General features: G+C 53.0%; 1 protein-coding gene across 2 annotated transcripts in view; it reads left to right on the plus strand.

Moving 5' to 3' along the window:
• Positions 1–15,021, plus strand: part of VPS33A (VPS33A core subunit of CORVET and HOPS complexes) — a 95,833-nt gene that overhangs the window by 53,669 nt on the left and 27,143 nt on the right. For both annotated transcript variants that reach the window (XM_075323211.1, XM_075323220.1), the window contains exon 9: positions 7,041–7,108. In XM_075323211.1, the coding sequence (XP_075179326.1) occupies positions 7,041–7,108 (68 nt within the window). The remainder of the gene's footprint in view (positions 1–7,040; positions 7,109–15,021) is intronic.

A 15,021-nucleotide genomic window follows, 5' to 3' on the forward strand; every position in this document is an offset into this window, starting at 1 on the left:
TTGCTATCGCACTTTTTTTGCCATTTTTCCTGCATTTATTTTTTTTGCCATTCTCCAGTACACTATATGGTAACTTTTTTGGTTACATTTAAAAGTACAGGTCGTTCCGCAAAAAATGAGCTCTCACATGACCATATTGACTGAAAAATAAAAGTTGCGTCTTTCGGAAGAAGAAAGGCGAAAAAAACAAAGCGAAAAATCGGCCGGTCGTGAAGGGGGTTAGCCTTTTTTTTTTTTCTTTTTTAAATTTATTTATTTAAATCTCTCTTACTGATTTTACTAATTCCCTGCTTTATGACTACAGTGTCTAATCGTTTCTCCTGATCAGAGGGGAAAGCGTGATGTCCTTAATTGTGATATATGGATTAGAGGAGTTTGGAGAGATGGAGGAAAAATTCTGAGTTTAGTGTTGATCTTTATCAAACATGTTATCCTTCTCATCACCCTTCCTAAACACTCTTGGATTCTGGACAGCAGAGAGGTAGATCTGTGAGTCATCAGCATATAGGTAATGCCGGAATCCATGAGACTTTCAGTTGTCCCAGGCCAAAAGTGTACATGGAGAAGAGAGTCCCAAGGGACTGGTGGAATGAGGAGGTAGTTTGGGCGTGGGAGATCCAGGAGAGGACAGATCTAGGAGGAGGACCATAGATAACTGTCCGTTTGCTTTAGCTGTAAGTTGTTAGTAATTTTGGTTGGGGCAGTTTCAGTGGAGTGGTGCAGACGAAAACCGGATCATAGGTTGTTAAAGAGTGAGATAGGGGAGAGGAAAGTTCAGCATGAACATTGCTGTCCGAGGAGTTTGGAGGCGAATGGGTGCAGTTATATGGGTAACTGGATGTAGAGGTCAGGTTTCCTCAGGATAGGTGTGATCGTGACATGTCTGAAAGCAGGAGCGAAGGACCATTGTCATCTTTTCTGCCTGTCTGCTTCCAATTGTGACTGCATCATCATCAGTAATTTCTTTGTCGCTCCATTGGGAGACCCAGACAATTGGGGTGTATAGCTTCTGCCTCCGGAGGCCACACAAAGTATTACACTTTAAAAAGTGTAACCCCTCCCCTCTGCCTATACACCCTCCCGTGGATCACGGGCTCCTCAGTTTTATGCTTTGTGTGGAAGGAGGCACACATCCACTCATGCATTCTCAACTTAGTTATGTCGGTTGGAAGAAAAGAGGGCCCCCACGGGGCCCCCGGCATGTTAACCTTCTCACCCCACTACGGCGGTGTTGCTAAGGTTGAAGTACCCATTGCGGGTACAGAGGCTGGAGCCACATGCCGTCTCCTTCACCATCCCTTAAGCGGCTCTGGGAGAAGTGGGATCCTAAGCGGTCATCCATTTACTGGGACCGTGCTCCATCCGCAGCCCCGGTGGGAATCTGCCGGACCGGAGCCTCTTCAACCTCAGGGACCGGGCCCTGCAACTCAAAGGTACTCTGTGTCCCCATAGGGGACTGTGCAGGGAGCGCACCTTCTTCCCGGAAGCCGCGGCGGCTGCTGAATTCAGGAGGCCGGTGGACTTCCGCGCCGACCGTGCCTGCTTGTCGGGCGCGGTCTCAAATTTAGTCCCCGGCTTCATCGCGGCCTAGTCGCAAAAATCCCGCCCCCGGGCCTGCCTGTCAGGGGTAAGGGCGGGATTACCGACCTGACGTTGGATGTGAGGGCTGGAGCATCCTGCATGTTTCCTCCCCCCTCACTGATCACTGTGGGGACCCCAGATTCCCCCACTTTTGCTGGCGCCGCCCTCGGCTCCACTCCTCCCTTGAGAGCTCCGGCAGCCATTTTTTGGCATTCTGCCGGTTGAGGATTCTCAGTGAACAGCTCTGCAGCTCCGAGGGATCCAAGGCAGGGAATCTGGAGGACACACTCCGCTCGTTAGCGGTCGGTAAGCCACACCGGTCACCCGGTGCTGGTCCCCCTAGGGTGCCGGATTAGATACGTATATATCTATATCTATCTGTTCGGTGGGCTGTATACCCCTTTCCCATATACCCTCAGTGATCACTCTCCTAGGAGACAACAGCATGTCGTCCACAAGGAGCAAAGCTGCTAAGGCACAGGGTTTTTTTGCGGCCTGTACCTCTTGTGGGGCTATGTTACCTGCGGGTTCCACCTACCCTCACTGTGAGCAATGCTCGACCCCTGTTTCGCTTGCTCAGCCGGAGCCTCGGACACTGGTGGGCCCCTCGGCTCATGTAGACCCCCCTGCTCCCCCTGACCAGGCTGCAGGGACAGAGTTCGCCTCTTTTGCTGAGAAACTCTGAGTCACTTTCTCAATCCATTGCACAGTCTATGGACAAATGGTCTTCTAAGCTGCTAGAGGCTTTGCAGTCCAGACCGGACCCTTCACAGGCCCCGGCCCCTGTTGGCTCGTCGCCTCCAGGCCCCTCTCGGTCCGCGCCACAGCGCGCTCATAGGTTGGCCCCTCGGTCTCAGGCGGAGGACTCCTGCCCGGACCGCAGCCCCCGACCGGCTAAGCGGTCTCGCTGGGACTCTTCCCCGACTTCCTCTCGCTGCTCGGGATCCCAGCTTGAGGACTCTCTGGAGGACGAGGCGGATGTCGCAGCTCAGGGCTCTGACCCTGACGTCGCCCTTAACCTTGATACACCTGAGGGGGACGCCTTAGGGAATGATCTTATCTCGTCCATCAACCAGGTGTTGGATCTCTCTCCCCCGCCTCCTCCTGTAGAGGAGTCGGCGTCTCAGCAGGAGAAACACCAGTTTCGGTTCCCCAAACGTACACGCAATACGTTTTTTGATCACTCTAACTTCAGGGACGCTGTCCAGAAGCCCAGAGCGGTCCCGGACAAGCGCTTTACTAAGCGCCTCACTGACACGCGTTACCCCTTCCCATCTGAAGTCGTTAAGGGTTGGGCTCACTGTCCCAAGGTGGATCCTCCAGTCTCAAGATTGGCGGCTAGATCCGTGGTGTCGGTTGCAGATGGCTCATCGCTAAAAGATGCCACTGACAGACAGACAGAGCTCCTGGTGAAGTCCATCTATGAGGCCACGGGCGCGTCTTTTGCCCCGGCCTTTGCAGCCGTGTGGGCACTCCAAGCTATCTCGGCTTGTCTGACTGAGATTAATGCTGTCACACGTAATTCTGCTCCGCAAGTTGCGTCTTTGACCTCTCAGGCGTCAGCCTTTTCATCCTACGCCATGAACGCCGTCCTGGACTCTGCTAGCCGTACAGCTGTAGCATCCGCTAACTCTGTGGCAGTCCGCGGGGCCATGTGGCTGCGCGAATGGAAGGCAGACTCTGCCTCCAAGAGGTTCTTAACCGGTTTGCCGTTTTCTGGCGACCGTTTGTTTGGCGAACGATTGGAGGAGATTATTAAGGAATCCAAAGGAAAGGATTCCTCCTTACCCCAGGCCAAACCTAAGAGACCTCAACAGAGAAAGGTTCAATCGAGATTTCGGTCCTTTCGTCCCTCCGCCAAGTCCCAATCCTCTTCGTCCAACAGGCCGGAGAAAGGCCAGAGGAACTCCTATGCGTGGCGATCCAAGTCTCGCCCACAGAAGGCTGCAGGAGGCACTGCCTCTAAGACGGCTTCCTCATGACTCTCTGCCTCCCCTGACCGCATCCTCGGTCGGTAGCAGGCTCTCCCGCTTTGGAGACGCCTGGTGGCCACATGTTCAAGACCGATGGGTGAGAGACATTCTGTCTCATGGTTACAGGATAGAGTTCAGCTCTCGTCCTGCGGCTCGCTTCTTCAGAACCTCTCCACCCCCCGCTCAGGCCGACGCACTTTTTCAGGCAGTAGCCGCTCTAAAGATGGATGGAGTTGTTATCCTCGTTCCCCTTCAGGAACGTGGTCGCGGATTTTACTCCAACTTGTTCGTGGTGCCAAAAAAGGACGGGTCATTCCGTCCTGTTCTGGACCTCAAGCTGCTCAACAGACATGTGAGAACCAGACGGTTCCGGATGGAATCTCTCCGCTCGGTCATCGCCTCAATGTCACAAGGAGACTTCCTAGCATCGATCGACATCAAGGATGCTTATCTCCATGTACCGATCGCACCCGAGCATCAACGTTTCCTGCGTTTCGCTATCGGGGACGAACACCTCCAGTTCGTGGCATTGCCTTTCGGCTTGGTGACAGCACCACGGGTTTTCACCAAAGTCATGGCATCCGTTGTGGCAGTCCTGCATTCTCAGGGCCACTCGGTGATTCCCTACTTGGACGATCTCCTAGTAAGGGCCCCGTCTCGGGTGGCGTGTCAACAAAGTCTATCTGTCGCTCTGGCGACTCTCCAGCGGTTCGGGTGGATCATCAACTTCCCGAAATCCAAGTTGACACCGACCCAATCACTGACGTACCTTGGGATGGAGTTTCATACCCAGCAAGCGTTAGTCAAGCTTCCGAGAGACAAACAGCTTTCTCTGCAGGCAGGGGTGCAATCCTTTCTTCGGAGTCAGTCACACCCCTTAAGGCGCCTCATGCACTTCCTGGGGAAGATGGTGGCAGCTATAGAGGCAGTCCCGTTCGCGCAATTCCATCTTCGACCACTCCAATGGGACATTCTCCGCAAATGGGACAGGAGGTCGACTTCCCTCGACAGGAACGTCTCTCTTTCCCTTGCAACCAAGACGTCACTTCAGTGGTGGCTCCTTCCCAACTCTCTGTCGCAGGGAAAATCCTTCCTGCCCCCAACCTGGGCTGTAGTCACCACGGACGCGAGCCTGTCAGGGTGGGGAGCGGTTTTTCTCCACCACAGGGCTCAGGGAACCTGGACTCCGATAGTCATCCCTTCAGATCAATATTCTGGAAATAAGGGCAGTGTATCTAGCCCTATTGGCTTTTCATCGGTGGCTGGAGGGCAGGCAGATCCGTATCCAGTCGGACAACGCCACTGCCGTCGCATACATCAACCACCAAGGCGGCACTCGCAGTCGTCAAGCCTTCCAGGAAGTCCGACGGATTCTGCAGTGGGTGGAAGCCACAGCTTCCACCATCTCCGCAGTTCACATCCCGGGCGTGGAGAACTGGGAAGCAGATTTTCTCAGTCGTCAGGGCATGGACGCGGGGGAATGGTCTCTGCACCCAGACGTGTTTCGAGAGATCTGTCGCCGCTGGGGAACGCCGGACGTCAATCTCATGGCGTCACGGCACAACAACAAAGTCCCGGCATTCATGGCACGGTCTCAGGATCACAAAGCTCTGGCGGCGGACGCGTTAGTTCAGGATTGGTCGCAGTTTCGACTGCCTTATGTGTTTCCTCCTCTGGCGATGCTGCCCAGAGTGTTACGCAAGATCAGGTTCGACTGCCGTCGCGCCATTCTCGTCGCTCCAGACTGGCCGAGGCGGTCGTGGTACCCGGATCTGTGGCATCTCACGGTGGGTCAACCGTGGGCGCTTCCAGACCGCCCAGACTTGCTGTCACAAGGCCCGTTTTTCCATCTGAATTCTGTGGCCCTCAACCTGACTGTGTGGCCATTGAGTCCTGGCTCCTAGCGTCTTCAGGGTTATCTCAGGATGTCATTGCCACCATGAGACAGGCCAGGAAGCCTACGTCCGCCAAGATCTATTATAGGTCTTGGCAAATCTTCCTATCCTGGTGCGCTAATAACGGTTTTACTCCATGGCCGTTTGCCTTACCCACTTTTCTTTCATTCCTTCAATCCGGAATGGACAAGGGTTTGTCACTTGGCTCTCTCAAGGGCCAAGTATCGGCGCTCTCCGTGTTTTTTCAAAAGCGCCTAGCCAGGCTTCCGCAGGTCCGCACGTTCCTGCAGGGAGTTTGCCACATAGTCCCACCTTACAAGCGTCCGCTCGAACCCTGGGATCTTAACAGGGTGCTAACCGCTCTTCAGAAACCACCTTTCGAGCCGCTGCGGGATGTCTCTCTATCACGTCTTTCGCAGAAGGTGGCCTTCCTAGTGGCAGTCACATCACTTCGGAGAGTGTCTGAGCTAGCAGCGCTGTCATGCAAAGCCCCCTTCCTGGTGTTTCACCTGGATAAGGTGGTTCTACGTCCGGTCCCGGAATTTCTCCCTAAGGTGGTATCTCCTTTTCATCTCAATCAGGATATCTCCTTGCCTTCATTTTGCCCTAATCCAATTCACCAGTGTGAAAAGGATTTGCATTCTTTGGATCTTGTGAGAGCACTCCGGCTCTACGTGTGTCGCACGGCGCCCCTGCGTCGTTCAGATGCGCTCTTTGTCCTTGTCGCTGGCCAGCGTAAGGGGTCGCAGGCTTCCAAGTCAACCTTGGCTCGGTGGATCAAGGAACCGATTCTCGAAGCCTATCGTTCTTCTGGGCTTCCGCTTCCTTCAGGGCTGAAAGCCCATTCTACCAGAGCCGTGGGTGCGTCCTGGGCATTGCGGCACCGGGCTACGGCTCAGCAGGTGTGTCAGGCAGCTACGTGGTCTAGTCTGCACACTTTCACGAAACACTACCAAGTGCATACCTATGCTTCGGCAGACGCCAGTCTAGGTAGGCGAGTCCTTCAGGCGGCGGTTGTCCACCTGTAAGAGGGGGCCGTTTTTTCGGCTCTTTTTGAGGTATTCTTTTACCCACCCAGGGACTGCTCTTGGACGTCCCAATTGTCTGGGTCTCCCAATGGAGCGACAAAGAAGAAGGGAATTTTGTTTACTTACCGTAAATTCCTTTTCTTCTAGCTCCTATTGGGAGACCCAGCACCCGCCCCTGTACCCTTCGGGCTGGTTGTTTTTTTGTGTACACATGTTGTTGATGTTGATTTGTTCTTATGGTTCATGGTCTTCAGTTCTCCGAACATCCTTCGGATTGCATTTACCCTAGACCAATTTATAAGTTTTCTCCTTCCTGCTTTTGCACCAAAACTGAGGAGCCCGTGATCCACGGGAGGGTGTATAGGCAGAGGGGAGGGGTTACACTTTTTTAAAGTGTAATACTTTGTGTGGCCTCCGGAGGCAGAAGCTATACACCCCAATTGTCTGGGTCTCCCAATAGGAGCTAGAAGAAAAGGAATTTACGGTAAGTAAACAAAATTCCCTTCTTTACTTCTGCATGTTTTCCAATGCCATTTACTATGTATATAATTGTTTCGTTTCAGCTTCAGAAGCTTTTTTTGACAATTTGACAGTGGAACAAGAATTTATGTCTGGATTTGACACGGATAAGGTTGGTACTCCATGTATTCTATCTAAAAAACTTTTTCTTTGTCGCTCCATTGGGAGACCCAGACAATTGGGTGTATAGCTTCTGCCTCCGGAGGCCACACAAAGTATTACACTTTTAAAAAAGTGTAACCCCTCCCCTCTGCCTATACACCCTCCCGTGGATCACGGGCTCCTCAGTTTTATGCTTTTGTGTGGAAGGAGGCACACATCCACTCATAGAAAAAAAAAAAAAAAAATTTCTTATACATAGTATGACGGATGGAAGAAAAGAGGTCCCCTATGGGGTCCCCGGCATGCTCCCTTCTCACCCCACTATGTCGGCGGTGTTGTTAAGGTTGAGGTACCCATTGCGGGTACAAAGGCTGGAGCCACATGCCGTCTCCTTCACCATCCCTTATGCGGCTCTGGGAGAAGTGGGAGCCTCACCGGTCATTCACCTGCTGAGACCGTGCTCCATCCGCAGCTCCTGGTGGAACCTGCTGGACCGGAGCGTTTTCATCCCCAGGGACCGGGCCCTGCACGTTCCTGCAGGGGGTTTGCCACATGGTCCCACCTTACAAACGTCCGTTGGAACCTTGGGATCTTAACAGGGTTCTGACGGCTCTTCAAAAGCCGCCTTTTGAGCCGCTGCGGGATGTCTCTCTCTCCCATCTTTCTCAGAAGGTGGCCTTCCTAGTGGCGGTCACATCACTTCGGCGAGTGTCTGAGCTTGCAGCGCTGTCATGCAAAGCCCCGTTCCTGGTTTTTCACCAGGATAAGGTGGTTCTGCGTCCTGTCCCGGAATTTCTCCCTAAGGTGGTATCCCCTTTTCATCTAAATCAGGATATCTCCTTGCCTTCCTTTTGCCCTAATCCAATTCACCAGTGTGAAAAGGATTTGCACTCTTTGGATCTAGTGAGGGCACTCCGGTTCTACGTGTCTCGCACGGCGCCCCTGCGCCGTTCAGACGCGCTCTTTGTCCTTGTCGCTGGCCAGCGTAAGGGCTCTCAGGCCTCCAAGTCAACCTTGGCTCGGTGGATCAAGGAACCGATTCTCGAGGCCTACCATTCGTCTGGGCTTCCACTTCCTTCAGGGTTGAAAGCCCATTCTACCAGAGCCGTAGGTGCGTCCTGGGCTTTACGGCACCGGGCGACGGCTCAGCAGGTGTGTCAGGCAGCTACGTGGTCTAGTCTGCACACTTTCACGAAGCACTATCAAGTGCATGCCTATGCTTCGTCAGACGCCAGTCTAGGTAGGCGAGTCCTCCAGGCGGCGGTTGCCCACCTGTAAGAGGGGGCCGTTTTCGGCTCCTTTTATTGAGGTATTCTTTTACCCACCCAGGGACTGCTCTTGGACGTCCCAATTGTCTGGGTCTCCTAATGGAGCGACAAAGAAAAAGGGAATTTTGTTTACTTACCGTAAATTCCTTTTCTTCTAGCTCCTATTCGGAGACCCAGCACCCACCCCTGTGCCCTTCGGGCTGGTTGTTCTTTTGTGTACACATGTTGTTGATGTTGATTTGTTCTTATGGTTCATGGTCTTCAGTTCTCCGAACATCCTTCGGATTGAATTTACCCTAGACCAATTTATAAGTTTTCTCCTTCCTGCTTTTGCACCAAAACTGAGGAGCCCGTGATCCACCGGAGGGTGTATAGGCAGAGGGGAGGGGTTACACTTTTTAAAGTGTAATACTTTGTGTGGCCTCCGGAGGCAGAAGCTATACACCCAATTGTCTGGGTCTCCCAATAGGAGCTAGAAGAAAAGGAATTTACGGTAAGTAAACAAAATTCCCTTTTTCTCTGACGCCTCATTGAGGGACACAGAACCATGGGTGTTATGCTGCCTATCCATAGGAGGACACTAAGTAGATGCAAAAGCATAGCTCCGTCTCTGCAGTATACACCCCCTGGCCGGGCCAGGCATGCTCAGTTTTAGCGTAGTGTCTGTAGGAGGCATTTCCTTTCAAGGTTTGTTATTTTTTGAGGGCGACGGTTTCCTTTTGGGACCGATCTCCCACTACCATCAACGGGCGGGAACGTGGAGTGTCACCTCCACGTACCCCCTCCTGCGACGCTGGAACCTGGGCTGGACGACTGGTTCAACAGACACCGATTTTCCAAAGCCCAGGGTAGAGGCCTGTGCCCCTATAGCCCAATTCCTCAGCCCCTCTCTGCAGGCTCTGAGTTGAATATGACACCGACACAGCAAGCTGACTCTGCTATTTTCACTGCCTGGAAAGCAGTGTTTTAAGGTGAGATTCCCCCTGACTGGTTTTCCCAGACAAAGGGAGAAAAGACGCTGCAGGGAAGGCTCCCAGGAAATTTACAGTATTTATTATGTGCAAGGATCCTGCACACAGTGTTAACTTTCTCTAGCTTGCTGGCTGGAGGAGGGGGAAGTTCTGCTGTTTGCAGAAAGTCCTGCAGATTTCCCGGTGGCAGGGGGGAGGGCCCAGGGCTCAGGGACTCAAGCTGTTTTATTTGCTCTGTTTATTTGCTGTAGCAGAAAAGCCGGCTGATAACCACCGGTGACAAGCTGTGTGCTGACTGTAGGGAGAGGGAGGAAAACTCAGAAGCTCCCTTCCCGCCGTTTTTTTTTTTTTGACTACCCACAGCAGGGGGGGCACACTGACTCATCTTCCCGCTCTTTTAGCGCTAAGCCCCGCCTCCCCGCTGCCGCGATAAGCCCCACCCCCCCAGGAAAGCGTGCGAAGATCTTCATAGAGCTTAATCCTTCCTGAGGACAGGGCCATCGGCTGATTCTGGTGAGGTGCTTGCTCCAATTGTAGCTCTGCTGAGCATTGCTCCCCCTCCTGGCATACTCCTATTAGGAGCATGCAGAAATCTAAGGGCACTAAGAGTACTAAGGCCCACATAGTCTATTATTCAGCCTGCACTGCCTGCCACGCTGTGCTACCACGTAAACACACCTCTTCTCTCTGTGAGTCCTGTGCCCCTATAGCCCCCCAAGACCCCCCCCCTGCCACCACCGCCGCAACCGTCAGCCCAGAGCTTAGGGCCCCCAGCCCACCGGAATGGGCACAGTTTCTGTCCCAATCCATGGGAAAACTGTCACAGAACCTGGTTCTGGCTATGCAATGTCGTCCTCCACACCCTTCTGGGTCCCTGGACGGAACGCAGCCTGAGGATACCCCTATGGAGGATCCTTCTGAGGTAATCCAGGCACATGCTTCACCGGTTGCAGGGATCAGGAAAAGAGCACACGGCCGGGAGTCTCCAGCGGGCTCTCCCTCGGGAGCACACAGGGCAGGCTCTCCCACACGCTCCACGGCTTCTGATGAGCTGGAGGGGGGAGAATGCTGTTTGTACCAGGAGGATTCCTTGGTTTCATCACCCCCAGATGATCAAACTGCAATAGACTCCCTTATAGCAGCAATCAACCAAACTCTGCATGGGGAGGATCCCCTATCCACTACCACTGACCATGCGGTCTCCTTTAAGAGGGCAAGGAAACTCCAAAAGGTTTTCGCTGATCACCAAGAGTTTCAGGATATCCTCACAAAGCAAAGGGAGAAGCCTGACAGGCGCTTCGGTAACCGAAAACTCATGGAGTCCCGGTACCCTTTTGCCTCACCTGCTCCTAAGGGCTGGGCTGATCCGCCCTTGGTCGACCCCCCCCCCCCCCCCCGGTCTCCCGCCTTACCACAAAGACGCTCCTGTCTTTACCCGATGGTTCTTCCATCAAGGACCCGGCAGACAGGTGGAGCACCTCGCCCGCTCTGCTTTTGAGGCTGCGGGTTCCTCCCTCTCGCCCTCCTTTGCCTCTGTGTGGGTCGCAAAGGTGATCTCGGTCTGGGCAGACTCCCTTAACACTTCGCTTGAGGAATCCCAGTTCACTCATACCTTCACAGAGGTAACAGCTCAAATTGCCGCTGCGGCGGAGTACCTCATCCAGGCCTCCATGGACGCTGCTACCTGCGCAGCGTTTGCCGCCTCAAATACCATAGCCATCCGTAGAGCTCTCTGGCTCCGACAATGGCGAGCGGACTCTGCCTCCAAGAAGTCTCTCACGGGCCTTCCCTTTTTTCCAGATTGTTTGGCGAATGTCTGGACAAGCTCATTTCTGACGCCACGGGAGGAAAGAGTACCTCCCTCCCCCAGCTGAAGTCCAGGACGTCCTTCACCAGACGTCCACAGTCCTCGTTCCGCTCTTTTCGGAACTCATTTGGTTGGTCGACATCCCGTGCTGTCCCCGCCACCAGCCGCGGACTACGCAGGGACCGACCTTCTCAGCTCTACCCGAAACCCACTTAGTCATGGCATCCTAGACCGAAACAGTCCAGGACTAGGGAGACTCGGCCACGACGTTTTCCCCCCTCATGACTCCTTCGGCGCCCCGGAAGACACACTCATTGTAGGAGGTCGACTGCGGCTCTTTCAACACATCTGGGCTGCCCCCTCAGACGACAAATGGGTGCGAGACCTTGTGTCTTCCGGTTACCACATAGAATTTCGGACCCGACCCCCGATTCGGTTCTTTCTCTCAAACCCCCCAAAGACTCTAAAACGACGTGAAGCTTTTTTCTCAGCAATCCACTCGCTCCAAACAGCAGGAGTGATAATACCTGTCCCAGACGACGAGAAGTTCGTGGGTTTTTATTCCAACCTCTTTGTGGTCCCCAAAAAGGATGGGTCAGTTCGACCCATCCTGGACCTCAAACACCTAAACAAACATGTGCACGTACGGAGATTCAGAATGGAGTCCCTAAGGTCCATTATTGCATCCATTGTCGAAGGGGAATTCCTCGAAATCATCCCCGATCCCATGACGATCCATCACCTTCCTGGGCATTTCCCTGGACACCCGTCGGGGCTTGATCCTTCTCCCTCAGGACAAGTCTTTCGCTCTTCAACGAGCGGTACGCTCCTTCTACGTCCTCTGTCTCGATCCATTCGATTCAGCATGAAAGTGCTCGGCAGGATGGTGGCGGCTATGGAAGCAGTACCCTTTTGCTCAACTGCACCTCCGCCCACTGCAGCTAGCCCTTCTAGCGGCCTAGGACAAGAGCCCCTTCTCCCTGGACAGACATCTTCACCTGACGCCTTCAGTCAGGTACGCACTCCGCTGGTGGCTTCGGTCCTCATCCCTATCGAAGGGGAGATCTTTTCTCCCAGTGAACTGGCTGGTCGTGACCACGGACACCAGCCTCCTAGGCTGGGGAGCAGTGTACCGGCACCACACTGCTCAAGGACGTTGGACTCCCCAGGAGTCTTTCCTACCCATCAACATCCTGGAATCTTTCTTGCGCTCAGAGCGTTCTGCCCTCTGCTAGCGGGTCGTCAGATTCGAGTCCAATCGGACAATGTGACAGCTGTAGCCTATATCAATCGGCAGGGGGGCACCCGCAGCAAAGCGGCTTATCTCGAGGCCCACAAGATCCTCAGCTGGGCCGAATCAACGGGATCAGTGATATCAGCGGTACACATACCGGGGGTAGAGAACTGGGCAGCAGACTTTCTAAGTCGGCAAGGCCTGGCTGCCGGAGAATGGTCTCTCCACCCAGATCTGTTTCTACACATCTGCACTCGCTGGGGCACACCAGACGTGGACCTAATGGCCGCAAGGTTGAATGCAAAGGTACCCGCGTTCATATCGAGGTCACGCGACCCGCAGTCCATCGGCGCGGATGCTCTAGTCTGCTCCTGGCACCACTTCCGCTTGCCTTACATATTTCCACCTCTACCCCTGCTGCCGCGGGTAATCAGGAAGATCAAGGCAGAGGGAGTCCTGGTGATACTGATAGCACCGGACTGGCCCAGGCGCGCCTGGTACGCCGAATTAGTACAAATGCTCACAGACGCACCGTGGCGCTTTCCAGACATCCCAGACTTGCCGACCCAAGGGCCCATTTCCCATCAGAACTCCAGAGCCCTGAAGCTGACGGCATGGCCATTGAGACCTGGGTATTAACAAGAGCGGGATTCTCTCCCGCGGTTATTGCCACCATGATCAGCGCCCGAAAGCCTGCTTCATCCCGCATTTACCACTGTACGTGGAAAATCTTCCTTTCATGGTGCAGGGAAACTAACGTCCAGCCTATGCCTCTGGCCATCCCCAGAATTCTTGACTTTCTACAGTCTGGCTTGCAAGTGGGGTTGGCTCTCAGTTCCCTTAAAGGGCAGGTCTCAGCGCTCTCAATCTTCTACCAATGCCGCCTGGCTCAAAAACCGCAAGTTAAGACCGTCCTCCAGGGCGTTTCCCATCTAGTTCCCCCGTACAAATGGCCGCTGGAACCATGGGACCACAACCTCGTTCTGAACGGTCTCCAGAGGTGTCCCTTTGAACCCCTCAAGGAATCCTCCCTTGCTCTTCTGTCCTGGAAGGTAACATTCTTGGTGGCAATTACGTCCATCAGACAGGTTTCGGAGCTGGCAGCACTCTCTTGCCGCGAGCCTTTTCTGATCTTTCACCAGGACAAGGTGGTTCTGCGCCCCCTTCCGGATTTCCTTCCAAAGGTTCTTACCTCGTTTCATTTGAACGAGGACATTGTTCTGCCTTCCTTTTGTCCACACCCGGTTCATAGGGTGGAAAGGTCTCTGCATTCGTCAGAGCTCTCAGATATTACATATCCAGAACAGCCCCCTTTAGGAAAACTGACTCTTTGTTCGTCATTCCTGAGGGGCCTAAGAAGGGACAGGCAGCTTCAAAGGCGACTTTGGATTCGCTCTGCGATCCAGGAAGTCTACCACTTGCAACTCAAGCCCATTCCTAGTGGGCTGCGGGCTCATTCCACGCGAGCAGTTGGCGCTTCGTGGGCCATTCGGCATCAGGCTTCAGTGGAACAGGTGTGTAAGGCTGCGACCTGGTCTAGCCTACATATGTTTTCAAAGCATTACAGAGTCCATACCCAGGTTTCAACTGAGGCAAATCTGGGTAGGAAAATTCTGCAAACGGCAGTAGAGCACCTCTCTCAGTAGGCGCTCCAGGCTGTCTGGGACTGATTCCTAGTCCTTGGGTTGTGTTGTCTTCTTTTATGTTTCCCACCCATGGACTGCTTTAGGACGTCCCATGGTCCTGTGTCCCCCAATGAGGCGTCAGAGAAAAACTGAGTTTTGTGTACTCACCGTAAAATCGTTTTCTCTTAGCCATCATTGGGGGACACAGCACCCATCCTGTTGCCCTGTTGGGCCTTTGTTCTCTCAGTACCTTATTTGGTTATGACTTTTTTTTTTTTTTTTTTTTTTTCCTCATGTTCCTCTGAGGTAAGTTTTTACTGTTTTTTTTTTTCTCCTACTGCTTGTGTACTATAACTGAGCTTGCCTGGCCCGGCCAGGGGGTGTATACTGCAGAGGAGGAGCTATGCATTTGCATCTACTTAGTGTCCTCCTATGGATAGGCAGCATAACACCCATGGTCCTGTGTCCCCCAATGATGGCTAAGAGAAAACGATTTTACGGTGAGTACACAAAAATCCGTTTGTTTTTTGTTTTTTTGTTTTTTTTCTCTGTAATATGGAAACTTATGGCACATTTATTTTGCTGTCCTGTATTGCGTGCCATACATAGCTTTGTAGTAGTACTATGTATTGCACCTTTTTTTATAATTGCTAGGCAGTCAACCTTTACGATATAAGTTTTATTAAGTTAAAACAAAAAAACATACAAACATGTAAATAAAGTGCAGCACTTAGACAAAAGACAGGACAAAACCGATAGCGTGCCGAGGGGTTAGCTTACAAAAAAGCTCCCCTGACAGCACTATTAAATGGAACAATTGAAGCACAAAGGGGCAGCATCAAGCCAGGGTGCCCATTATAGCCAAAGTAAATGGGGGTGGGGAGGATACAGGGACTGCCACCGCCACATTTGTGCAAGCAGCGATTATAGAAAAAAAAGTTGGAAAGATCAAACAGGCTCCCTTGTGTGATGGTGCAAGATAGGCCAAATAAAATGTGTTGCGGATCCAAGGGGGGCC

The sequence above is a fragment of the Anomaloglossus baeobatrachus genome, chromosome 1, assembly GCF_048569485.1.
Source record: "Anomaloglossus baeobatrachus isolate aAnoBae1 chromosome 1, aAnoBae1.hap1, whole genome shotgun sequence".
NCBI classification, from domain to species: Eukaryota; Metazoa; Chordata; class Amphibia; order Anura; family Aromobatidae; genus Anomaloglossus; species Anomaloglossus baeobatrachus.